This window comes from Lepidothrix coronata, unplaced genomic scaffold (assembly GCF_001604755.1).
Source record: "Lepidothrix coronata isolate B3197 unplaced genomic scaffold, Lepidothrix_coronata-1.0 Scaffold7, whole genome shotgun sequence".
Taxonomy (NCBI): Eukaryota; Metazoa; Chordata; class Aves; order Passeriformes; family Pipridae; genus Lepidothrix; species Lepidothrix coronata.
Window position 1 is genome coordinate 5,620,462 of NW_016690187.1, and position 26,008 is coordinate 5,646,469.

A 26,008-nucleotide genomic window follows, 5' to 3' on the forward strand; every position below is an offset into this window, starting at 1 on the left:
TTAAATCTTAAAAATGAATTTTATTGATATTTAAACTAAATCCTCTTACCCACAGTCTAAATGAATTTTGAAACCAGTTGCCAAGACAAAGTAAGTCAGGGTAGAGAATATTTTGATGTGGGCAGCAGTGTTGTCTTCTCGTAGTATTTACCTATATTGCTTCAGATGACTGACCGAGAAGGAAGTGATACAGTAACTTTTTATGAAGAACTGAAGTATGACTAAAGCCATAGCAAAACCAGAAAGTTCTGAAGTTACCGGCATCTTATGGAGGAGACTGTTCTACTAGTCTGTTCCAGTAAGCAGTAATAAGAGAGAAACTGAGTATAAACAGGCATAAAGAAGAAACTGTACAAATGTCTGCACTAGGTTATTTTTAGAAGATTTTTAACAATAGAATCCTGGAGTATGCAACCATGACCTCATTCTCCAGCATTACAGTACAGCATGGGAACTGCAATTAGAGACATGCAAAAACTGACCAAAACAGAATTTGTATTAAAATTGTAATTTTTGACTGTGATTGAGTTTGAAGTTTGATGTGGATGGGGGATGGTGTACTTTATTAAAAATAGATGCAATATGTTCTCTTCTTTCTCAGAATAATGTGCTGCAAAACCACAAATCAGTAGAGGCAACTCTGACCATTGGGGAAGAAACATTTCAATGTCCCAAAGTTATCTGAACCTCTTCCTTTCTTGCTGCCTTCTTTATGAAAAAAATTACTTGCAGATAACAATGTATTTACAAATTTGTAATACTCATACTAAGCTGACTAGTCATGCCAGATCTAAATATATTGAGAGCAGGGAGAGAAGTTCATCTGACAAGTTTTCAGCAGCATTTTATTGAACACATGAAACAGTTGTTTGCAGACATTTTGTCATCTTCTGTAATTTTTCTTGTCTATTGAGAAGCTATGAAAAATATTATTCTTTAGAGTGGGAATTCTATTAAAAACTAGGAGGAGATACTGCAATATACATTGTTCATTATTAAAGAAGGCACTTGCTATCCTGCTTGCCTCAAGGTTATATAAAAAACAAACAAACCACCTAAAACATATCTCCAGAGAAAGGGACAGTGGTAATGCCAAGAGGTTAACTATGTCCACAGAATACAATCATATTTAAATATCTAAAAAGACAGTAATAAAAATTATGACCTAATGACTTAACCAGATGCTTCAATGGCATAACTTAATCTTTGAAAGTCAATGAAACACAGAGTTTGAATTACTTTATTTTTTTTTCTTACTTAAAAAAAGAAAAAACACAACCCCAAAAACAAACCAAACAACTGAAGAAGCTCTTCAAAGTTCTGTTCATCCAGGCAGCACCACCAGTGCTGCAGAGTAATCCACTCAAGGGCAAGAGCAATTTAATTCAATAAACATCCTGCTAGCATTTCTTGATTTTTATTTCTTAACAATTGACTAGACAATACTGCAACCCCAAAGCAGAATAATTATCAGGTACAATTGTTTGTCTTTCAAATAGACAATCCCTCATTATGTTTCTGCATTGCAGAGTGGTTTGAGTGCATATTCAGCCACAGGCTGAGTGCCACATTCAAAAAGCATTTGAAAAGAGACAGAAAAAAATATAAGGAACTAGTAAATGGGTAGGCAAAAGTAATAGAGTTCACATTGCTGGTCAACTCCGGTGTTTGGCCAGGAAGAAGGTAGCTGGTATATCAGAAGAGGGACATGCAGAAACATTGAATGCCTCCACCAAAACCAAAATGCTTTAATCTCCCCACAGTTTAACAGAATTCATACAGTCACATATGCCTGTGAACTCAAAATTGTTTTCATCTCTCCTTTCCTGTCAGGAAAGTAACCATCCTTATATTTTCCTTGTGGTGTCTTCTATATTCACAGCTTCAGAATATCTTGAATCATATCTAACTTCGGTACCACTTAGAGCTCATCCTAGTGACAAGAAAATAAACAGTGGAGTTTCTCTCAACGTACGAATAAAAATAATTTTCTCCTGTGATTTTAAACTTTTCTGTAGGACCAATTTTTCAACTGGACAAATGTTTCTTAAATAGAATTCAGGCTACTTTATAGCTGTGTGTTAATATCTTCTGAGTTAAAATGTCAACCCCAATCTTGCAATGATCAGCCTCTGTAATTTGGTATCTGCTTACTAAATCTAGTCCAAGGATTACACCTGAAGGTACAGTGCAGCTCAACCATGTATCTCTAATGTAGCTGTGCCACAGACATGTCCATGTCCCATAAAGTCCTGCCACAACTGATGTTGCAACTGCAGTGTTCTCTGTTACATCTGTAGACATCAAGAACTGAGTTTGCATGAATAACAGTAACCAAAAACAAGACTGGAAGTAAAATGTACCTGGTACTATTTGAAGATAGAGCATTTAATACTACAGATAAAGAACCAATACTAACATCATTTTAAGCAGTTATTCTTTACAGCAAGTATTTTGCAAGAGGCCCCACAGTAGGTGTTCTTACCTTATTTCTAGATTTTTTTCTTTTTCCTTTATTTTGCATTGCTTCTAATTTTTCATTCAAAATGTCAGCAATACCTTTTGCATCTCTGCTGTCTATATATTCCCCAAGAACATTTTTCTTAAAAGAAAAAAAAAATAGAGCATGGGTAATATATACCACAATTTTACACTGAATAGAAATCTGTGTACTTTCAGACAAAATTCAAGAGCAGTGCAGGACAGAATACAATGGCTTTGGTAGGCTGATTTATGATTCATGGATATATTTTTGTCTCTGTTTAAACAATGCTAATTGTCTTTACTGTAAGAACCACTCTTAGCTCCTAATTTTCAAAACTACACAAATTTTGTCTTGATCCTTAAAGGAACCTGAAATAGTTACAATTTGCTCACCTATTCAGCTAAGTACTTAAGGTAGACAGCTATTACCAAGTCTGGCACTTTTTTGAGACCTATAAAGCCTCTACTCTTTATCACAGAAAATCTTATTGAATTTGGTGGGATTGTGTGAGGAGGGATTTCTAGAATTTCCCATAAAATATTCAGTGAAAAAACCAGTAAAGTATAATTAAGAGAATTGCCTTAACTATCAGAAATCATTGAATACTGAAATCATTGAATACTTTCTCTTTAGCATTAATAAGTTTAAAAAGGTGGCTATAATATTCTTGAAATTTAATATATTTTTAATTAATTTTTTTTAGCTTAAAATACATTATTTAAGTCAGAATTACTCTTTTAATATAATCAGATTTCTCCTTACCCAAAATTATATTTCTCCTTAGCCAAAATGAAGTTGTCCACATTTCATTTAGAGAGAGACTGCCTGCTTTTGGGTCGCTGGTGACAGAATTGGTAAAGGTTGAAAAACATTTTGTCACCTAAGACCCCTGCAAAATCAAACCCTTGTCTGTTTAAGCCCACATCTTAGTTACTGTTTTACTAATTTGCAGTTAAGTATTACAAAACTGATTATTACTGTTTCTCCAAAATATATAAATAATGCACTTTAATATGTTACAGAAATACTCTCTTCAGTTTTAATGTGAAATGAAATACATCTACTAACAGTACCTGCTCAGCAACAGGTGACACTTTACCTTTGTTCCTTGGTAGGGGTAAAACTTAACAGTAGGATAGGCTCTGATATCAGCAGTTTGACAGGTCTGACCATATGCCTGACAGTCTACTTTCCCAGCTTTTACTTTTCCTTTAACGGCCTAAAAAGAAATGCTTATTAGAAACAAACTTCAAGTTTCCACCGGTGAGTGTAAGCAAATAACTGGAATAAGCCAGCAATAAATGTAAACAACTAAACTGCAGCTAAAAGTAAACAAAAAACCTGTTGCTCAAATCTTTTAAATATTTCAGCGCAGTTGCTTGCTTGCTTCCCAGACTGTTAACCTTCTATCGGGAGTCTCTATGTGTTCAGCAGAGCACTCCAGTTCAGGGCAAAGTACAAAAGCACATCACAGTTCCAAAGGTCACCCCATCATAAGTTGAAATCTGTCTCAAGAGAGGGTCTGTGTGTCTGAGAAGGAGGCTCATTGCAGTGCTGTAGTTTTTGGATGACTGCTGAGAAATAAAGTGCTGATAAATAATGTTTTAACCATTACAAGTATAACAATCTGCTAATACAGTTAAAAACCTACCCTTGCAAGGATCTCAAATTCAGGAGCAAAATTTTGGCAAGGTCCACACCAAGGAGCATAAAAATCAATGACCCAGTGATCTTTCCCATTCAGAACTTTTTCTGTGAAACTCTGAGGAGTGAGGTCTACAGACACTTGTGGTAAATATCTGTGGAAAGGAGGAATAACAGTCATAATACATTCAAAACTTTAAACAATATCCAAATTCCATTTAAGAAAAGATTCTGAAATTAAGAATATTAGTAGTCTGGAAACCCCTACTTCACACTTTGTACTATAAGAGAATCACCTTTTTAAAAGTGGTAGACAAAATAATAATATGGTCTTCAGGAAATGGGTGGACAGCAAGGAGTATGCTATTTCTGCACATTTTAAAAAAGTAAGATAAAAGATGTAGGGACTTTAACATCTTAAATTAAGCAATACATATACCTAAGTGTTTCTAATTCTTGATTCACGTAGTATTTAAATATTTATTTTTCCTAGCAAGCAAAGTATATAAGCAGCTCATGAACAAAGTTTAATGCAGTAACTTACCCCAATGCCCAGCCTCTCAGTGAATAGGAATCTCTGTGCCATCCATTGTAGCTACTGTATTAAAGAGAAAACAAAAATCCAGTTGCACAGCAGTTTGAATTATATTGGAAAAAAACCAACCTCACTCTAAAGAGTGAAGATAAACAAATAAAGAATGTAAATGCATATGTTTTAGGATATATTTCTACCTTGCTTTGAAATCTGAATGAATGAAAGTCTTGTAAATACAATTCAAAGATACAGAATTAAGGACTAGATGATCAAGAGAAGAAAGAGAAGAAAATTCTATGTCAAGGGAGCACATAACCTTTGATAGCTAGAAGTATTTAGGATTAATGATCCTTGGTAATACTCCAGATTAAACTGCAAGCTCTAAGAAACATGAGAACTAAATCAGAATATTGTAATATTTTCATGTTATGTTCATTCATTACAATAAAACAATTATATACGTATATACATTTCCCTTACTTTAACATTAGAAAAGCCAGACAAACTAGTTACTTGGACAAGGATTTAGTATTTGAACTTTCCAGGCATTGCTTAGTTCTGAAATTTCAGTCTCAGGTTAGAAAAAAAAGATTAGTTCAGGATTCATATCCACTGATATCATTGATATCAGTGAAAGATATCATATCCACTGCTATGATCCACAACTTCTTAGCAAAGTATTTGTCAACAGTTACCTGGTCAAAATTTGATTTGATAGTTTTGGTGATCTCTGTTTCAAGACACAAATTTCCCTATCTTTGCAGGAAATAGCTGGCTCATGATTAGAAATTTGGCACTTAACAGTCATATTCACCAACATAATTGTTTTAAACAAGAAAAAAAATTTTTCTTTCAAGAGAAATTTTTTCTAGAAGAACTCAATAAAAGCAAGAAGTGCAATGCTGAAAGCTACTGAAGTCTGCTACTGCATACTACGATGAAGAGGCATTACAATTTACTATCTGCCAGCATTTAATAGAAGTTCCAATCTGTGAAATAATGAAGCAACACATCTGCTCTTTCAGATGGTTATCTGTCTTTAAAATATGTATGTGCTTCCTGAAATCCCTGGATCTTCAAACTGTACTGTGAAATGGAGGGACAGGCTGTTTGTTTGTGGACAGATTTTATTTCCGTTAGAATTTTTTTTGTTAATTAATAATATTTCCACACTAATGACAGAGATGAATGGATGACTACATGCAATGGACAATTTTTGCAACGGTGCTAACAGATTGTTGACAGGGAGAATGAGCAGACAGCTACATCACTCTGTTCTCTAAAGATAAAGCTGCAATCAATTACGCCTAGTGGTATTTTTATATTATATGATTTAAATCGTCTACTTTAACAGGCAAATTAGGCAATTAATAAAGAACATGAAATATAAATTAAGATTCCGGTGTCAGTTCAAATTACTGAAATGGCAAAATAAAATGACAGTAGTTTGAAGTAACAAAACCAATGGCATCCAGTACAGTAATATCATAACAGCCTATTTTAATAGTTATGATGATTTTAATACACAACAGTATTTGTCTTGTTCCACATCATGTAATGTTTCCCAAACGGAAGCAGTGCACTTACTAATATTGATGAGCTGTGTTTGATTTTTGAGGAAAGAGTCTTATTTCAGGATATCCCCGAACACTTTCTTGGTGACAGAAAGAATAATATTTTTGACAATCCACACTGCCTACACTGATTAATCCATTTAACATCTGAAAAAGAAAGAAGAAAACCTACAATCAAATATGTTAATCAATACTACTACAATTTCAGTAATTCTTCAGAATTTCAGTCTTAATCACTTAATTAGGGGAAAAAAAATCTCAACAAAACAGACCAAGATTATCACGAGGCTTTCTATTCCTTGTAAAAGGATCACTAGTATCAGAGCCAGCCACCCAGCTGCACTCCCATCATGCACATATATTTAATATAAGCTGCATGCACATGGCTCACAAGGCACCTACCTGACCTCAAAGGTACCTCTGAGTGTGATTATTTAGTAGAAGGAATACCACGTTACTGTGTTTCCTGTCATAGCATCAGTAACTCTGACAGATCCTGGTACAGTGCAGATGTGCTATCAGTTGCACAGCTGGTCTGTGTCCTGAACACACTGTATTTGTCGCAAAGGCCCAAACTACTTGGCATGGGTAGGGAAGCTGATGATTACTGAATGTGTGCTATAGAGCTACTCATGCTTTACAGACATTTCACCAGATATAAAATCCTGGCTAGAACTCTGAGTCAAATTGAGTTCTAAATGTCTCAAAGTCATGGGCTTGTTTCCAAAACTCTATTTTTTTTCCAAAAAGTTTCTAGTTCAAATTCCTGGAAACACCTCTGGGAATGGTTGTCAGTATAGTAATATTACTTTTTCAAATGAGAGAACACTGTAATGACCTTGCAAAAGAAAAACACCCTCCCCAGTCCCAAAAATTCCATATTTGAAGTACATGTAATTCAGCTAACTGATAATCAGCTTTGAAGTGTATGGGATTTAACATTCATTTATTTTCAGGGAAGAAAACAAGATCTCAGAAAAAAAAATCTTCCTAATATAGGAAGTAATTAAATTAAGCATGACTGAATTCCTTTAATCTGAAATTCAAGTCAGAGGTTTCACCAAGGTCTCAGTGCTTCCTTCAACAAGCACTTCCTCAGTGCTTCCTTCCTCATGATCATAAAGAACACTGAGAACAAAGTGGCAAATTATTTCTACCAATTCTTACCTAATTTATTGTAAGTCTTTCTGTCGTATTTTGTTTTAAACAAATGCAGATCTGTTGCCTATATAAAGCACTAAGCACCAAGTAAAGCTAGTTACTCTATAAATTTTCTTAGATATTGGAAAATACACTTGTAACCCACAGGAAAAACTGGATTATAATATCTATGTATTGAATCTTTTAAAAAACCAAATAAAAACTTTGTATTTGAAACAATATAAAACTGTTTTTTCTGCAATATAAATCTCTAGATTTTCTCAGCTGACAGTTCTTAAGAATCCAGTTGCATCATCTCAATAGTTCCCCAGAAGAGGAAACAAAAGCAGAAAAATATTTGAATGTAATTTACCCTGGCCATTTTTTTCCATTCTGGCATTAAAGCCTGACAAGGTCCACACCACGGAGCGTAGAAGTCCACCATCCAGATCTCCTCTCGTTTTCTTCTCTGAACTAATTCAACAAATGTCTCTGGTGTCAGGGAGACAACTGATGGATTCCTAAGATCCTAAATAAAGACAGCTTATGGACATACGCTGTGCAACAATAAGTTATCCCATATCTAGGCCCACCATGTACAAACAGACTGCACCAAATTCTGAGAATGTTCTGTGAAATTTGCTTGCTACTGTGTTAGGGAAGTCTCCACACCACTGAAAAGCATGGAAGCGTTGAAAGTCATCCCTTCAGCCTACAAATCATATGCCTGATTTGTTAAGAAAAGCTATCAAAAAATACATCCAGGCTCCAAAAGGGAGGTTTTCTGCCTTTTCTCAATAAAAAGAGGTAAAAGGGAAGAAATTCAGTTTACATGGCAAGAACAGGCATTATGAAACTTAGCCATGCTATTTAGGCTGGAATGCAGAAGAATACCTAGGGCACACTGTGGGCCTCTGAATATCAACTGTAAAAGACTAATCTCCACCTGTTTCTGCATGTGTTTCTTGCACCTGCTTTTTCTATCTGGGGAGAACAGTCTCTTCAAAGACTGGAAAATAGCCCGTGGATATAGCAGTGAAGAGAACCTGAGTGCTGGAGCAAAGCTGAGTGCCACAACTCCAACAGCAACAATGACCAGTACCAGTGATTTGCAGTTCTGTGGGTTAAGAAAGTTCAAGGACAGCTAAGAAATGTGCAGAGCAGCAAGCAAACTGACAAAAATGTGAACCTCATCCTATGTCAAGGTGTGTATGTGAAGCATTTTCACCTTAAAAATATGAAGTGCTGTAATATTAATTCCTCTACCCTCCCTGTGAGATGGAAATCATTACTCTTACTTTGCAGATTGGAAGAGATCTTAATTTATTTGCTAATGATCTCAAAGAAATTACTTGACAGGGTAGGGGAATGAGTCCATTAGGTGTCAAGTCCCTGACTGACAGTTGCTGGGTCACTTTTCTTGCCCAAGGTTTTTTCACCCTTTATCTTCCTAGTCTAAGTAATTAAAAAAAAAAAAAAAAAGAAATCTTAGAATCTTCCAACTAAAGAACATATTTTTTTGGATGAGCTGTGTACAGGACTGCAACAAGCATTATAATTCACATACCTCTATAAACTCCAAGATCTGCTCAGCAGAGTGATGTCCTTCATATTCGTGAACATCAGACTGGTTGAACACAACTGTTGTTGGATAAGCTCGAATGTTATGCTAACAAAACACACAATAAGAAATTGCACAGAATGATTAGCTTTCTGGTACTCACCTCTAACTGTCATTGGTATTAGTGGCTCATCCATTCAGCTCATCTATTCTGTTTGTACAGTGCAACTGCTCAGACTTACACGCAGGTGGGAATCTGACACCATTAAAATCAGTACAGAGAAGATGCCAGTTGTATTCAGAGATGGCATAGTGTGTTCTCAATTTAAAAACCAGCCAGTAATTCTTTTGCTGTGCTCCACAAATACAAGAATTAATCCATGGGCCCTCTAAGCCTTAAGTTTAAAGCTATTCCCAGTCCTCAGGTGGAAATGTTTGTACTGTATGAATAATTATTTTTTACTATTGAACACAGACACCTCCATGATTTGAATTCTGATTTAGATGTGTGTGAACACATCTAAATAAAACTTGAAAAAGCTTGTTCTTTTTTGCTCATTTTCCATGTGTTTTAAGACATTAAAAAAACCTCCACAGGAATTACTAAATTCTAACACTTCTAGAGTCTTCCAGTAACACTATGAAATCAGAACAAAATGTGACCTGTATTTTGTGTTAATATATTTTCTGTAGTGGTTACATAGTTTGCTCCTTTGAAAAGGATTATGATACAAGTGCCTGTTCAGTTTACTACCCTTTAAGAAAGTGACATTAAAGGGCAAGCATTGTCCTTCATAAGTCCTCGATAAGGACTGCCCTTATCCCTCTACCCCCAGCTAGAAGAAAGTAATATTCTTTAAAAGGATTATATTTCTTTACTTTTAGTTCCTGCAGCTTACCATATTGCAAAGCCCTTCATGGACAGTACAGTCTAGTGTTCCAAATTTAAGCTGACCATAAAGATGTTTTGATGCTTTTCTCAGCTCTGGTAACAAAGCTCGACAAGGAGGACACCACTAGAAAACAAAATGCAAGTAAGTTCAATTGCTTTCCCTAGAGCTGGCTCTCAGGAGAATGTTTAAGATTAATAATATGCTGCTTTGACAACAGACTCCACTAAATACAAAGCTCAGTCTAGGAACTAGTGCTGCCAAGGAATGAGGAATTAGAATACCGTCTCATGATCCCGAAGGAGTATCCTTCTAAGATACTCCTTAGTACCTCTTTACATAGTTACAAAACAGATTTTAGAAGAAGAAAAATGTAGATACTAAATATTTACCGGTGCAAAGAAATCCACAAGCCATGGTTCCTTATCTTTTTCAGGAAAATTCTGAGGTCCCAGAGTGATGACATGGGAGTTCACACTTTCTTTGGCAAATGCAACAATGTCATATAAGATCTTCTTTCCTTCAAAGAACAATGTAGAAAGGAAATTTTATTTTTTCCTATGATAAATATCATTAGAAAACTCTGTGAAAACAACAGGAGTCTTTCAGTTCCCTTGTCTGATCTTTAAACATGGCTTGCTTAAATAAATTTAACAGGTACTGACTTGCTTTTTCTCAGGAAGACAAGGTTAAACTGTCCAAACCTACACAGGCAAGACATACTGTAGGTGATAGTTGATATTTGGCTAAATATTAAACTGGTAGTTACCCAGTATTAGCAAAGAATGTTTTATCCAAGACAAAACATGTCTTGGATAAAACAAAATGACTGAATTTTGTGGCTGTGTTACTGTCTTACTATCGCTGGAATTAAAAAGTTACTATTCTAGATACACTTGACTTGGCAAAGGGATTGACACAATAAAAACTTAAAGCAAAATAAGTAATATTGATAAATCACAGCTATTTAGGTGTAACTGAAGTTCCTGCTCACACAGCTCCAGTGGGCAACAATCAAGTATCTTCATACCCTTTGTATACATAGTTGTCAGCAGAAATGAGAGTTTGTCTTGAAATGAACTGAGAATAAGAACTTCAGGGTGATCAAATCTTAAGTCACTGCACAATGACTTTATAAGACTTATTACTCATAATAAGTAATTTTAAACTGTTGAAGCCCTTCAACATAGCTTATAAGAAAGCTTGATCCTTTTGAGTATTGATTTGTCACAAATACTAGAGTGAGATGATTATTGGTAAATGTTCTACATGCCATCTATTTTGTAAACAGTAAACAAAACCATTCAGAAAAAAAGTATGTACTATAGTCCAATGCACTTCTCTTACACTGTAATCTATACCATTATAGAAATACTGTATGGATATGACCTTTTCTTGGCTTCCCTGCAGGAGTGGAAATTGCAAAAAGTATATAAGGCTTTTCCTGGCAGCAATCATTAGATGTATGGAATCATCTCTTGCCCTTAGGTAAATCTAATATCTTCTAAGTAGTAAAAAACTTGTTTTCCTTTCTTGTTCATTACAGTATTGAGGTTCTGACTTAATTCTACCAAGCTGTTTCTGATACTTCAGAGGCTGAAAAATGAGAACTTCATCTTATGTAACTGCCTTGTGCCACATTCTGGATGAATTACTGCAAACTACAGTTTTGCTTCTGGCTCCCTTCTTCTTCAGCCAGCAGTTTTGAATCCTTTCAGCATTAAACAGTAACACAGTCCCAACTTTTCCTGAAAGGAAACTGCTGTGTTGAAAATGAAAGTAAGTGGTAAAAGTCTCAGTTTTCTTTTGGACAGAAGTTAACAAAGCACAGAATTAGTTCTACTGCAGCGATACATGAAAACAAATCCAAGTTTCTGAAGTTGGCTGCACTTGTAACTAGCATGTTAAGCCTCTATGAAGGGTGTGCCTTACAGCATTCTTTGGATATCCTACCCAAAGCAGGAGCTGTCTTGATCAGCTTCTGAGATTTCATTTGTAGGTAATTATGTAAATGCTGTTGAAACAGACATCATAATAAGGACTAAATACATCTCTTGGCATCTGATGACTGCTTACCCAGGAAAAATAGAAAGAAGAAAACCAAAGGAAATTGTAAGTTTGTGCAAGGCTACATTACAGTCAGAGCAAAAGCAGCAAATATTAAAGCTACAAAACTGTTCTTTGGGAAAAAGAATGCAGTTTGCCAGAGATATTGTCATCTCAAAGGGATTATGTAATGATTTAAAATTGCGAAAGTTTCCCCTACCATGATGAATTTCATAATCTCCAGTTCCTTTTCCTTTGAAGACTGCTAAACAAGGCTGATAGACATATAGTTTGTTGCAGATGGTTGGTGAAGAAAGGCAGTCAAACTTGCCAACCTGTTTAACAGACAGTGCCATTTTAATTACAGTAGCCTAATTTATATACATTAACATATCTTGAAAGGCAGTAAGAGTTAGGAAAAAAGGTAAAAATATGGAAAAGTAGTAGCCTTTTTCTAAACAACAGAGGTCTTAAGACAAACTAGGATGTTCAAGGAAAACTACTAGCATAACTATATTAGGTTGCTTGCTAATTTTTAATTTAAAGGCCAAAATGGGGGAATAAAAACTTAACTCCCTTTACCCCCCACAAATAAAATAGCAAGGAAGCAGAAAGACATCTAAAATAAATGTGACATTAGAATTCTTCTATTCAAAGCAACAATTTTTTAAAAATACATATCTTCTAGAATACTACAAGCCGTAGTCCTTTAGTATGAAGTTTGAATTTGTTTTTTTTTTTAAGAAAATGTTCAACATGATCACAGGGTTTTCTGAATAATTAAAAAATATACATACATACATAAATTTGATGTTGAAGTGTTAACTTGGAATTGTTAATTGAATGGGATCTGCAGCAACATTTCCCATTAGAGAGCAGATTTAAAAGACGATCTTTCCTAATTACTTTTAAATATTCAAGCTGCATGGGAAACTTAATTGCTTGCTTTAAATAAAAAACTTTATTACAGAGCTACCATATTATACTGCATGTCTTTCACTACCAGAGGTGGCAGGTGGTAGCAACTGCTAATAACAGTAAAAACCATACTGACTTGTTCTCAGGATGTAAATGGAATTTAACATTAAACAAGTGAGCAGTCTTACCTGAATATGTTCATCTTTAAGTAAAAATTTAAGTTTCTTAAATTCCTGTACATTTGATTCACCCTCCCCAAACTGGAAGAAAATCAGCCACCGGTGATGAGCCAGACGGTCCTTTAAACCGAGGGGAAAAAACAAACAAGAAAAACACAAGACAAAAAAAAATTAATCCCAATTATACCAACCTGTAAAATTCTTCTGTATTTTATAAAGGCAAATGCCCAGTTATTCATCTGATCTCTGTGTGACCTCCTAAATAAATTCTTTCGTGTACTCCTTCCACTAAACTTCCTTTTACTGCATCACAATCAGGAAAGAGGAAAAAATCTAAGAACAAGCTGGCTACAAGCTACCCTCTATACTTTTTGTTTTCATGTGCATTTCCTATTGTAAAGTACGCTGCGAACAAAATACATTTAAAACAAAATTCTTTACAATGTAGTTAATTTAAAAAATAACCAGAAAATTACAGTTGCAGAGTGAGTTGCAATAGCAATTTCTGTGTTTTTTATTTTCCTATGAAATTTCCCTCCCTTACTTTCATTGTCTTGCTAAACAACAAAAATAAATGTAGACAAACAATGTTAAATAATTTTGGGTACACAGAAAAAGAAGTAATTTTCAGTTAAATACTAGATTGTTGTGTCAACAGGTTTTGAAAACTGTAAAAAATAATAATAAAATATATAAGCGATATATATATATATATGATATATTTTTATACTAATATATAATTTTATACTATTTATACTATGAAATCTTAACATACTTTTAAAAAATTACCTCTAATGATGCTGCAGAAATAATTTCAAAGTCTGGTAGATGCTGCATTACCTCCTGATATATTTCTCTGGCATCCAAGGAGTTAAGAAACTAGGACAGAAAGTTAACTGTCTTTATTACAAGGAATTACAACCATCAACCTGATTGTTGATGATCAGTACTAAAAGTGTCAGGGAAATTATTCTGATTTTTTCCTTTCCATCAACTGGAGCATGCAGTTAATAATATGCTATTTGACCAATTTCTTTTCCATACAAATAACTTCACAAACATCACTCTCAGAATACTGCTTTTTAGCTCATTTGCCTACAATATTAAACTCAAAAAATTGTATTTTGTCAAGACAAGGACTAAAAGTCTGAAATTCAAATTTCACGCCAAACCCAACAGTGAAGTTTATAAAATTTCCAGTCTAGTTTTACAGCTTTCCTTAACTGCAATGTACAGATATTTAAGTTTCTGTAATTTCTAAAATTTCGGAAGTAATATGAATCAGTAAGTCAGAGTTGGTAAGTTACAAGGTTCAAAGTAGGTAGGTTACAATTTCCTCCTTTGAAAGAAATAGATAACAGTAGTGACAGCAAAGGAACAACCGTGCCTCAAACAGAAATGTCTCCCATCAATTAAGAACGTTAAAACTACCATACAAATGTAGGAGGAGGTTGTAATATTAAAATAGAGCTGAGCAGTAAAATCTGTACTGACAGACACTGTAGGAGTACTTTTATCACACATGTCAGATAACAAATCTTTGCTAATATTCAATCTAAACCTCCACTGGCAGAACTTGAAGCCATTTCCTCTTGTCCTATGACTTTTTACTTGGCAGAAGCTATCTTTTTTACCAGGATAGCTGGGTAACAGCTTTAGAAATAGCTCTTGGGCCTGTCACACAGCACACCCTACCCCTGGATTCCCACAGCTGCTCAGGGAGGCTCCTGAGGAGGTGGCTTGGCAGAGCTACAGGCTGCTGCTACTGCAGTGTACTCCTGTGCCCTCTCCCAGCATACCAGCAAACTGGAGACCACCTCCAGGATCACTGCCTGAGAAGACAGCAGAGCAAACAAGCTTAGAAGAAATAAGAAAAAAATATCTTTTCAGTTGTATATAATCAGTGTGAAAATGATTTAGACATTCCTTTAACATGGTTATCACTTTATCTAAATACAGAATGAAAAACAACTCATACCAAAACACCTCCTTTCTCTTTGTTATTTATGGTGGCTCCAGGTGGAAAGTATGCAGTAGTACTAGATGAGACATCTAAATTATCACAAAGCTCACCCTGGGTGCCACAGTCCATCCAGCCTACATTAACAAGACCTTCCTGTAATTAAGAAAAAAACAACACAAACCAAAAACAAGTGCAAAACCAAAGCAAAGTATTTTTTAATTTCAGGTTCAGAAATGCTTTTGAAAATCCCAACACAGGCAATTATATACAACATTTAGAAAATAGAAGAAAACCACACTGTAATTCATTAGTTATACTCATTCATATTTTATAAAATTCTTAAAAAAATTCAATGTTATTTCAATAGCCACTAAGTCAAAGTATTTTACTTTTCTAAAAGTTAATGGGTGAAATCTTGGTTCCACTACACTCAGTGAGAGTTTTAGCTACAATTTGACACTTTCACTTCTGTTATTTTGTTTTAAATATAACAGGTAATGCTTTCAAAGTGAAACACTGCTTACCAACATGCCAGCTAGCTTAAGGCGTGTTTGGTAACTCAAGCAATCTGTAAAATAAAAACGATTTATTTACAAACACAAAACTTTGCCTTATTAAAACTTTGCCTTATTAAAACTTTGCCTACTCCTGCTTAGAATTACCCCTTTCCTCCCTCCAAATGTGACCATTTGTAAAGGCATGCTTCCTAGCTGTTCATCCAGTATTTCAGTGACTTGGAGTTGTAACACCTAGTAATGAGCACTTAATGACTGTCTACGCTAAATTAAAAAAAAACATGAATAATGTTCTGTTGCTTCAACATAGAATTCTCATTTTAAAAATGTTACTATTTTATTTGCTATATTGAGACTGACCTTTAAAATTTGTTAATCAGTGTTTAAAAAAAATAAATCCAAGAGGTATCTACACACTGTCTTGGAATGATATTTCAATGGAAATATCCATTTTCTGTGATACAAATAATCGCCCACTATAATAAATACATCACGTGCTTTAATTACCCATTCAGGCTTTGAACAGGTACCTTTGGATGCAGATTTTTTTTGAAAGAAGATGCATCTCCTTAACTGAACCACGGCTGAAAAATTATTAACAAGAAGGCTGCAACTTGAAATCAAGCTATTTACAAATGTAAATCCAAGACTGCAGCTCTGGTTATTCAGTTCACAGAACAAAGGTCTCTTCATAAGGCTGAGAAATCTTTGTTTGTGAAAGGTGTAGTGCATTTACTTAGCTCTACCAGCTAACCAAGGAAATGTTCTCATATACTTTATACTGATCCCAAAAAAGCCGGTGACAAACGGCTACAAAAAATAATGTGAATCTAAACTCTGACATGAAACCAGTGGTAAGAGCCAGTTACTATGTCCAAACCTAACTTAAGTGAAATTATTCAGCTAAATTTTGAATACTGGTGGTTTAAAGGGGAGATACCTCCTTTCTTCTACTCAGCTATCATGACAAGCTGGCATGTACCTATGCAATATCTGTCACTTGAGCTTCAGCTGCAAACTGAAGGTAGAAGTTTTTACTGCCACTTCCCTTCCTGATGGGTTACACTTGAGTGCTGCTTTAATGACTCACGGGACATTACAGAAGCACAGTAGCATAATTTTTCTATTAATGTCCCTTTTGTCAAAGTGCCTCCAAAATGGAGCTTAAATGACCCACAGTCCAAACACTGTGATCACCTAAGATGTTTTACCTTTTTTTTTGGAAACAAAAGGTATTATGCCACTGTCAACAAAAGTACTTCTTTTTCTGTCACCTTATTTGAAAAGTATTTAATATACCTACCCCCACGTTCAGCACAGAAGGTGATCAGCCAACCAACACCAGAAGCAAATGAAGTTTCGATAGCATTAACAAAATTTCCTAAGAATGAAACAATTTGCATGAGTTTGTGACTAGTTAAATGTGACTAGGAAACAAGGTTTATATTAGCAAATTACATAAACTGTTTTTAAACTCAAAAATAAGATTTAGCAACAGTTAAAAGATTCAGTCGTATACAAAAATTCTGCCATATTTGGTACTGTAAAAGTAATTTCAAGAACAGCCCCCCAAGCAAAATCCATGAACATTACCTGCCCATAACTCAGTGACTGTGCTTGTAACATACTGCATGGCAAAGTTCTTTAAGCTCTCTTTTGACCTGTCTCCATAATATTTCACTGGTTGCTGTAGAAGACAAAGAGTACAGCTTATAAAACTAAGAAAAAAAGAAAATGAAAAAAAAAATTCCCAAACCTACTGTGTTTTTATAACTGTATTTATGCAACTGCAGGACCACTCCCCCCCATCCCCTCTAACCTATAACTGTTCTCTCCCTCCCATATTGGAATGTTTGGAATTTAACCTTAATTTAAATTTTGTAATGTGATTTCTTTCCAAATGCAGCCACATAGGGATAATTTAGCTTTAAAAACACCAACTCCCAATGACTGTATTTCTATTTAAATAAAACTTGCTTGTATCACTCCACTTAGCGTTTAACCTCTCAAAACTTCTAGTTGTCAAAATGTACCCATCTATTCAAGTGCAATTTGTACACCAGCCCAGCACCACTACTTAACAAGCAGCTGTAAAGAGCAACATAGATAATGCAGGTAGCATGGAGGAAACCTCAGGGAAGGAATTTCCAAGTTTCTTTAGGCATATGGTCATATTCTTTAGTCTCAAAACCACAGACTATGCTTTGTATTTGAAAAGTCCATTACAACACTGTAAGAGAACTGTTCAAGGAGACTTGTTGCTTTGCTATAGCACTGCTGCTGACACTAGCTTCCTGAATCAGAAGTGAGATATTTCACACAAAAATGACTCAGAAAAACCATTCTAAAACTATACTATCACTTATTTTATTATATATATATTATATAAATTATATATATTAATAAGTATATATTTTAAAGTTCACTTTAAAAGTTAAATTTATTAGAGGGAGTGACATATTAAAAGGAAGATCTTTATATAAATCTCTATGACTGAACAAGTATTAAAGAAATACTGTTCCAGATTTCATTCTAAAAACGCTTGAAATTTTATCACTCACCATTCCAGTTTTGAAAACATACAGACTGGGGTAACTGTTAATCCCTTTAATTCGACAAAGCATTCTGTTATCTCCACAGTTGACAGCTCCAATGCGTATTACTCCATCCATCTCCTTAGCAAATTCTCTCCACTGAAAAAAAAAAAAAGTAAAAATAGAGGCTATTTTCCTTTCAAGATATAATGAAAAACGAGCACATGTTTTACTTCTGGCATTCTGAACTGTTGTCTTTGGTTTCAAATTCAGTGTAAATATCCACTTCATTAAGTTTTATGCTACTAAAACCAATGAATTTTCAGAGTTAATTTACGTGTACATACCGTAGGTGCTAAATCATGGCAGTGGGAGCATCGAGGAGAATAAAAATTCACAAACCATAGTTCTCCTGAGTTAACAGCAGCATCTAGATGGAGAGAAGAAAATTATAGGTAAGTCATGCACATCCACAATATAGTTATATCTAGACTGTACATTTTTACTATATTGTATTCCCCAAAAGCTGTACTAAGTATTTAAATGTCAGGCACAGTAACAGTAACACAGATGAGATAAAGATTGTATCTCACTTGCACATACTGTTGTAGGCAGGTGCATAAAAGTCACATTTGAGAAGCTATCAGCACCCTGACTTTCAGCATCTGTTCTATTAATTAAGAAAAAAAGTGCTCTCCGCAGATTAATCTAGATGAAATGTGTGATAGTTCAAGTCTGGTTACAAAATACAAGTTCTAGAAGATTTTTACCCACTGAAACTTTCCATTTCCTTATATCACTGTATGTATTTAGTGGGTTCCACCTGGCAATCTTTCTATGTAGAATTCGTGTCTAATACGCAAAAATCCAATTTAAAAATCCAAGTTAATATGATTACTAGAAAAGTCAAGGGAAACATAATTAAATACTCTTTCTTATGAAAGAAAACAACAGCAACAAAATATATACCCAGAGCAGTTATCAGCTTGAATTACATAGTTTTCAACCTTTCCAATTTTGGACATAATTTTTATAGTGAATTTTCTAATTTGTATTTGCCTATATTAAAATAACCTCACAAAAAAACAACGAAGCAATGTACAGGCTCTGCAAATTAACCAAAGCAAAACCAGGTTCCCAGGAAGAGTATCATGGGGGTCTGCTAACAGAAGAATTTACAAAACTAGTTCAACATGTAGATCCAGTCTGTACAAAGGAAACTGTATTCAAAATGCAGATGAAAAATCACACAAAAATCTAATATTTTTTCTCTCTAGTCTCTCTTATTTATAAACAACTTAGCTTTAATTTTAAAAGAAAAAAAAAGGACGATATTCTCACTGAAAGTGTTATCTTTCCACACTTTGTTTTACTTAGCTGTGTTTTTTGTATCTGGTATCCCCTTCTGGTTTTGAACCTCTTGTGCAGCCTCTTGTGCAAGGCACAAGTGACTGGATTTCGCAGAAAAAAATGATAGAAAAGTTCTATCAAGTGCATTTTTATACAAGAGAAACAGCAATGGTAAATTAGGAGAAACAAAATTTTAACACAAAGTATCTTTCAAACAATCTAAACTGTTTATCGATACTGATCTAGTTCTCAACTAGCATTTATCAGGAAGCACTGAGGGAGTGGTTTTTTGTTTTGTTTTCTCACGTGAAGATGATTTTCTGACAGGTTTTTGTATAGATATGTAATAGAAGCCTACAGATACACAGCTCAACATATAAAAATTGTTACTCTGGGTTGCCATGTTGTCAAGCAGACAGCCATTTATTTAAAACTTACCAAATTCTCCTCTATCCAATGTTATAATTTCAGGATCATCATCATAAATACCTGTTAAAAAAACCCAACAACTGCTTTTTATTTTTCCATCTCTAAAATAAAGAAACAAATTGTCATCTTATTCACAAGACAGAAAACAGAAGACACTAGATTTAAGTTGAAATACTAAGCTGACAAAGACAGTTTTTACAAAAATGCTATATTTGTTTAGTAATATTTAACCTTAGTTTAACCTCTTGCTAACTCCTGCACTCTCATGCTACAAAAGCAACTATCAGAACAGAACAGAACAGAACAGTTCTTTTGGTATTTTAGCAGACCAACCACTGAGCAAGCAGAGAATTATAACTACCGCTGTTACAGCAAGAGTATTAGAAATAACATCAACCAGCTGTCAGATTAAAATTCAAGGAGCTTCAGCTCTCATTGGGAGTTTTATGCCATGTCCAGAAGCCTTCACATTTTCTCTCGGCCTCTGGTTATTTAAACGTTTAGATGACAAAGGTGTTTCAGCCACAAGCTTTTCCTCTGACAGAATGTATAAATGCAGTGGAATGAAGTGGACAAAATAAAAGCAAGGAAGGCAAAGCTAACCAGTCCCACCTAGGGCAACACTACAAAACACTACTACTTCAACTACACAAGAAAGGCAGCACAAAGTTACCAAAAATACTATTACACCTTATTATATTATGCTACTATGGTGACAGATCTTTTACAGTACCTAACATGGTGAGATGTCATTTCACCTGAGGTATACAAGGATTAAATAGAAATAAATAATGAGAGAAATGAATTTCTACAAGTGACAAGGTACTTTTTACTATCCAATTATATCTCCTGTAATATAATACATATAGTCACCCATATATATATATATATAAAGTATATATATTAAATCTATATTTTAATATATACACAGACATATAAATATAAAAATAGGTGCTCTCCAAAAGACTGGTTAATAGACATTTAAGTATATTGTTTTTTAATCAAGAAGTGCAACTTAAAGCAGATAAAATTTCTTAAATCTGTTTATCTGAAGAACTTTCAGGATAACGTCCATATTTTTTTGTGATAGCTGCAACATTGGTTTATTCAATTTCAATTTTCACAGACATGAATTTCTTAGAGATTGGGACATACTAAATCGAACTATACCAGAAAAAATTATTGCCAAGGTGGAGTTTCCTTTCAGCTCTTTATTTGATCTCAATCAAACCATGTTCCTCAGCTCCCTGTTTTAGCTTACTTGTGTTACAGGAAGCTTTGAGAACTGTTTATTGCAGCCTTTCCCTATGACTACCTAAAATTTTTTAAGACAAACATTAAATAACTTGTCTCAAGATCATTTTAGGTATGATTCTGGTTTGTTTTTTTTTTCATTTTCTGCTACCTCTTTACTGATCTCTAATTGTGTAACTTCATATAAAATAGGCTGGACAGTGCAAAAATCTCCTCTCAAAGTCCACTTGAAGAATACTTTATCTAAACAAAAAAGGTCCTTCTGCATTAAAAAGAATCCTGATGAAATTTAAGTGAAAAAAAATCTTTGCACTTTAAAAAAAATAAACGAGAATTTAGATAACCTATAAAAAGGTAAGCAGCAGGAACAAAAGGCTAGGTAAATAGATTATTACATTTTTGAGTAGCCATTAACAGGGTAAATAAAATATTGGGTCAGCAGAGAGAAAATGACAGCTACAGAACAGATAGAAATCTGGAGAGGATACATCAGAAACACATAACAAGATCTGATATTACATTCGCTTGAAGCAAAGCACAAACATACATCATAACTTACCAAAATCATAGCGATAAAAGTGCCAGCTTTCATAACGACCTCCTTGCTGCTGATCTTCAAGACCCTTCTCTCCATATTTATCATACTTCTTCCGTAGATCTTCATCTTTAAGTACTTCATATGCTCTATTTATTTTCAAAAAATTTTCATGTGCATTTGGATCATTCTATGTAAAGAAAACTATAATTAGTAATTAATTAATAAACCGTGTAATGCTGAGAAAATAAACTCTGGGAATCCGACTTATATCCCTACTAATGATGTCAGTTGTGACAGAAGCAGACATTGCACAGCGATCTCCAAATAAACTACAGTAAAGTTTTCTTTTCCTGAAGACAGATGTGTTCTCGCCTTATTTCTTCATCCTCACTAAACTACCAACTGAAATACAAAGTGAACTGGAAGGAGGCTGTAACATTCTCCAGTGATCCCTCTTCTTTCAACTCTCTCTCTACAATGGAAGAAAAAAGTACTCAAGAATGAAGACTTACCATTTGCTCTATGATCTTTCTCACTCCTCCAGAATCCCCACTCATCCAGTTCAAAATCTCTGCTATAAAGACAAATTCATCCCTTCTGGTCTTGCAGTGTAGACAGATGCCCCCTCTTTTTATTTAAAAAAATGTTCTAGCTCTAGGTAGCTTTGGAATTAGAATGGTGAAAAATCTGCAGACATATTTTGAACCCAAGTTTGGGTTCTGTGCCGGTGCAGTGTAACAGTGGTGTGCAAAATCTGCCACACTCTCCCACTCTTTCAACTTCTGCTTACATGTTTCATTCACAAGACACTTTTCTTTAAGATACATGGGAAATTAATTACCATTATGGAATTTGTCTAATAGCTTCATCTTCTATATATCATCTTTAATGTTGAAAATAACCTGTTGAAAACTATTTAGGAGTATCTGCATAATTGGAAACTACAGATACTGACCCAAAATGTCATTATTTTGAAGGTATCAAGGTAAGAAAAACAAAATTTGCAGTTAATAGGTCCAAGTTGGCATTTCTACCTTTGTTGACATTTGCCTTTCTCTTCGAGCTCTGCTAGAGGCTCCAACACAGTCTATGAAGGCAGGCCCTGAGCTTATATGGAATACTGCTGTCTTTTAGGGCTCCATGCAGGTACAGTTGTACATATAAAGACCTAAACCCTCATATTCCTGTGAATTTCTGCTTCTTTCAAGTCATTTTGAGGAAAAAGTGATGTTGTTTAGGTTTAAAAGTGATTTCTTTCCATTTCAGAAATATGGTAGCATAGACTGAGCTGTTTGAAGTCCTCTCTCTCTAGTCTAGAGCTCTTTATAACCTCCATCATTATGCCTTGTCAGTCCCAAAATTTCTGTTTTGTCTTATCTGATACTTGGAGACTGATGTCTCAGAACAGGCTGTTGTTATTTGCTATTTAGATGAGACTGGATGGTAGGGAAACAGTAAGTTTCCCTAAGCTAAATGGAAAGAGAAACTCATCATTACCAACAAGGTAATACAGTACACACCTAAGTTTTCCTCTATTTACAAAAATATAATTGAGAATTAAAGAATCTTGACTCTCTTTACTACAGCAGTTTAATACAGTCCAAATTCAACACAACCGTGTATGACAAGTCTATCCCTTTTTGTAAATTTTCTCTGCAGAAAATCTGAGTTGAACAGTGTTATCAAGAGGTTACATTACTTCACAATAACAGAGAAACCTTTTAGATAACAGCGGTTTTTGTTTAAACATTAAGATCACAGAATAAATCACAGCATATTCTGAGTTAGAAGGGACCCACAAGGATCACTGAGTCCAATTCTTAAGTGAATGGCCCGTACAGAGATCAAACCCACAACCTTGGCGTTATTAGCACCAGGCTCTAACCAACTGAGCTCCATTAACTCTACAACTTTGACTTGATAAAGATGTAACTTACCTGATTTTTATCCGGGTGCAACTTTAATGCCAGCTTTTTGAATGCTTGTCGTATTTCTCTGCTACTTGCTTCTTTGGACACTCCAAGTAAACTATAGTAGTCCTGATCAGTGCACACAAGAACTATTACACATACTAAAACCAGCAATAAAGATCTTTTGAAATATCTAATATAATCTCCTTTGGATGCTAAGAACTCCATTATGAAGCCTTTGGAAATTTTACACGTTCTGATTCGAGCAGGCTTTGGGAAGAGGCTCCAGTAAATCTGCCAGTGTTCAGAGATACAGGTGTATTTACGGCAGAGCTCTTCAAAATGTTGGTTGCTCTACTTCATGTCATAACTTGCAAAAGTTACAACCTATAAGAAGAGGAAAGAAAAAATAATCAAATAATACTTATTCAATAAATATAGGTCAGTAACGAGCCTCACTACCAGCTTGTGCAGACTGCACGTGAACATTGTTTGTTGACAGCTAATTACCTTCTTTCTGAGGACCACACAAGTGACAAACCTCATTGTGAATGAGATAATCACGCAAAGCTTCACTCAATTACAATAATTGCCACTCACCTGTATCACATTAAAAAAGGTGGGTTTAGCAGGGCTCACTTTTCCCTCCAACTCACCTTCAGTAGCGCGGAGGGGCATTTCTTTTGCAGGGGCCGGGTGGCTCTGAGCCTGCCGAGGGGCGGGGGCTGCTCGCCAAGGAGACAGCGGACGCCCCTCCAGAGAAAGCCGGGCGGGCGCCGGAGGTCGGAGCACTCGCGACGGGACCCGCCGACACCGGAGGTACCGGGGCCGGGGGCGGCCGGGGCGGGAGGGAGGCACCGGAGCCGGGCCGGGGCTGCTGCCGCGCTCTGCCCTCCCCGCGGGCGCGGTGCGATGCCGGGCCAGCCCTGGGGAGCGATGCGGCGCCGACGGGGCTGCGGGAGCCGCCGGTGGGAGCGGGCCGGGCGCGGAGCAGGATGGGATGGCAGCGCGGTCCCCCCGGCGCCGGCGGAAGGGCGGCGGGATCCGGCTCTGGGCCGGAGGCGGGCGGGGCGGCTCCGGGGGTGACGTGGCCGCCGCGCCCGCTTCGGGCCGGGGGCCCGGCCGCTCCCTGCGGGGCGCCCCGGGCCTGAGCCCGCCCCCGGCCCGCCCCTGCCACAGCCGCGCCGCCCTCGCCGGCCGTGCTTGCTGTAGGCACAGCGTCCCCGGGGACCAGCCGCCGGTGGAGGGGGCCGGGAACAGAGAGGTGCCGGTGGTGGAGTTGAGGAGAGCCCGCCCCAGGCTCTCGTCCGGTCCGTGCCCTGAGCCCAGACCGCACCCGAAGGTGCCTCAGGAGTCCCTACAGCGAAGGGGCCCGTGTCCCCACGGGATTCCCCGCAGCTCGAGGAGCTGCCTCGGCCCCGGCAGGGCCGGGGTGGGGAGAGGCTCCCTCGGGCGGGCCAGGGCCTGGTGGTCTCTGCAGGCCCACTTGCCTTGCCCGGCACAGGTCCACAGAGGCAGAAATGTCCGCAAACAAACAGGCCTAAGGCACTGCCAGAGACTTCTCGGTGAGGGCAGAGGGCGGCGGACCAAGGACACGCAGAGAGTAACTGGGGATGCTGAATCCCTGCTGGAAGGCACTGTGTGCTTGGCCTCTCTGGGATCAGGCTGACAGCCCAGTCCAGACCAGGGTTATGAAGGGGCTGAGCAGTGATTGGAGGTTGGGGAGGACTTCTTTTACAAATTCAGATAGGGTTAAGAGCTATTAAGCTCTCAGTAACCAGTTGTTGCTGTTTGTGGAGGCAAAACAGACATGATTTTATAACCAGGGCCCAGAAAGCAGGTTCTCAAATACATATACATTGTAAGAAGTGTTTGCAAGAATTTTTTGTTTCAAAGGTAATTCTAGATTATATTGCAATTCTTATAGTCCAGAATTTCTTGCAGTTTGCCCCTTCGTGCACTTCCTTTGTTTGAAATTATGTCAAAAAGTCTTATGGTTCACTCTCTGAACTTGCTCTCATTTACGAAGGTGAAACCTATCGTGAGTTCTAATTGCTTCTGCTTCAGACAGCGTTAAACTGACATAGAAGTGCCTAAGGCTCATTGTTGAAAGGGAATTGATTCTTTTCGTGTTTGCTTCTTGGTCTGGGCTACCTGAATAAACATTTCCGTTATGAAATATTTGGGGGGAAAAAACCTATTTAGTCAACAAACACAAAACTGTATTCAAATATAGTGTACTAGAGAAATTAGTTTATAATTGCCATGTTATTACAAACTTCAGAAACCAAAACATCTATTGAACTAATGGTGAAAAACTTATGTGCTGAAACAGATTTACTTCCTAATGATTATGTGACAAAGTAGGTTAGTGGATGGTAGCTTTGTTTCTAATCTTCAATTTTCAGAATTTAAATGAGACTGCATATAGAAGGACTGACTTTTTGTTGCAACATTTGTTTCTCTATGTGCATATTCAGTGAGTTGGAGTCTTTCAGATGGGGTGGAGATATTGTCTTGCAAGTGTTAAAAGTTCATTTAGC

At 36.3% G+C, this 26,008-nt stretch overlaps 2 protein-coding genes across 2 annotated transcripts in view; one reads left to right on the forward strand and one right to left on the reverse strand.

The window, feature by feature from the left end:
* DNAJC10 (DnaJ heat shock protein family (Hsp40) member C10) lies at positions 1 to 24,236 on the reverse strand. Its single transcript, XM_017834978.1, has 23 exons — positions 24,122 to 24,236; positions 23,493 to 23,852; positions 21,577 to 21,742; positions 19,773 to 19,823; positions 18,332 to 18,414; positions 18,012 to 18,143; positions 17,044 to 17,137; positions 16,754 to 16,831; positions 15,460 to 15,503; positions 14,951 to 15,088; positions 13,762 to 13,851; positions 12,982 to 13,092; positions 12,096 to 12,210; positions 10,222 to 10,349; positions 9,839 to 9,955; positions 8,946 to 9,047; positions 7,752 to 7,907; positions 6,252 to 6,385; positions 4,674 to 4,727; positions 4,137 to 4,284; positions 3,585 to 3,704; positions 2,486 to 2,602; positions 1 to 1,933 (listed from the first exon to the last, which is right to left on the reverse strand). Exons 2-23 carry the CDS (start codon positions 23,691 to 23,693, stop codon positions 1,922 to 1,924), a joined length of 2,391 nt encoding a protein of 796 aa, XP_017690467.1. The 5' UTR covers positions 23,694 to 23,852; positions 24,122 to 24,236; the 3' UTR covers positions 1 to 1,921.
* PDE1A (phosphodiesterase 1A) overlaps positions 24,215 to 26,008 on the forward strand; it is a 206,501-nt gene continuing 204,707 nt past the window's right edge. Inside the window, exon 1 of the mRNA XM_017835008.1 lies at positions 24,215 to 24,284. The gene's annotated coding sequence lies outside the window, so the exon portion shown is untranslated. The remainder of the gene's footprint in view (positions 24,285 to 26,008) is intronic.

Bases quoted from the DNA above. Each gene is read 5' to 3' on its own strand.
- DNAJC10 (XM_017834978.1), bottom strand. From the start codon at position 23,693: ATGGAGTTCTTAGCATCCAAAGGAGATTATATTAGATATTTCAAAAGA. The intron at 17,138-18,011 runs GTGAGTGATAAA...TGTCTTCTACAG, and splicing joins ATGTTTTCAAAACTGGAATG to CAACCAGTGAAATATTATGG. The intron at 3,705-4,136 runs GTAGGTTTTTAA...ATTTCTTTTTAG, and splicing joins AATTTGAGATCCTTGCAAGG to GCCGTTAAAGGAAAAGTAAA.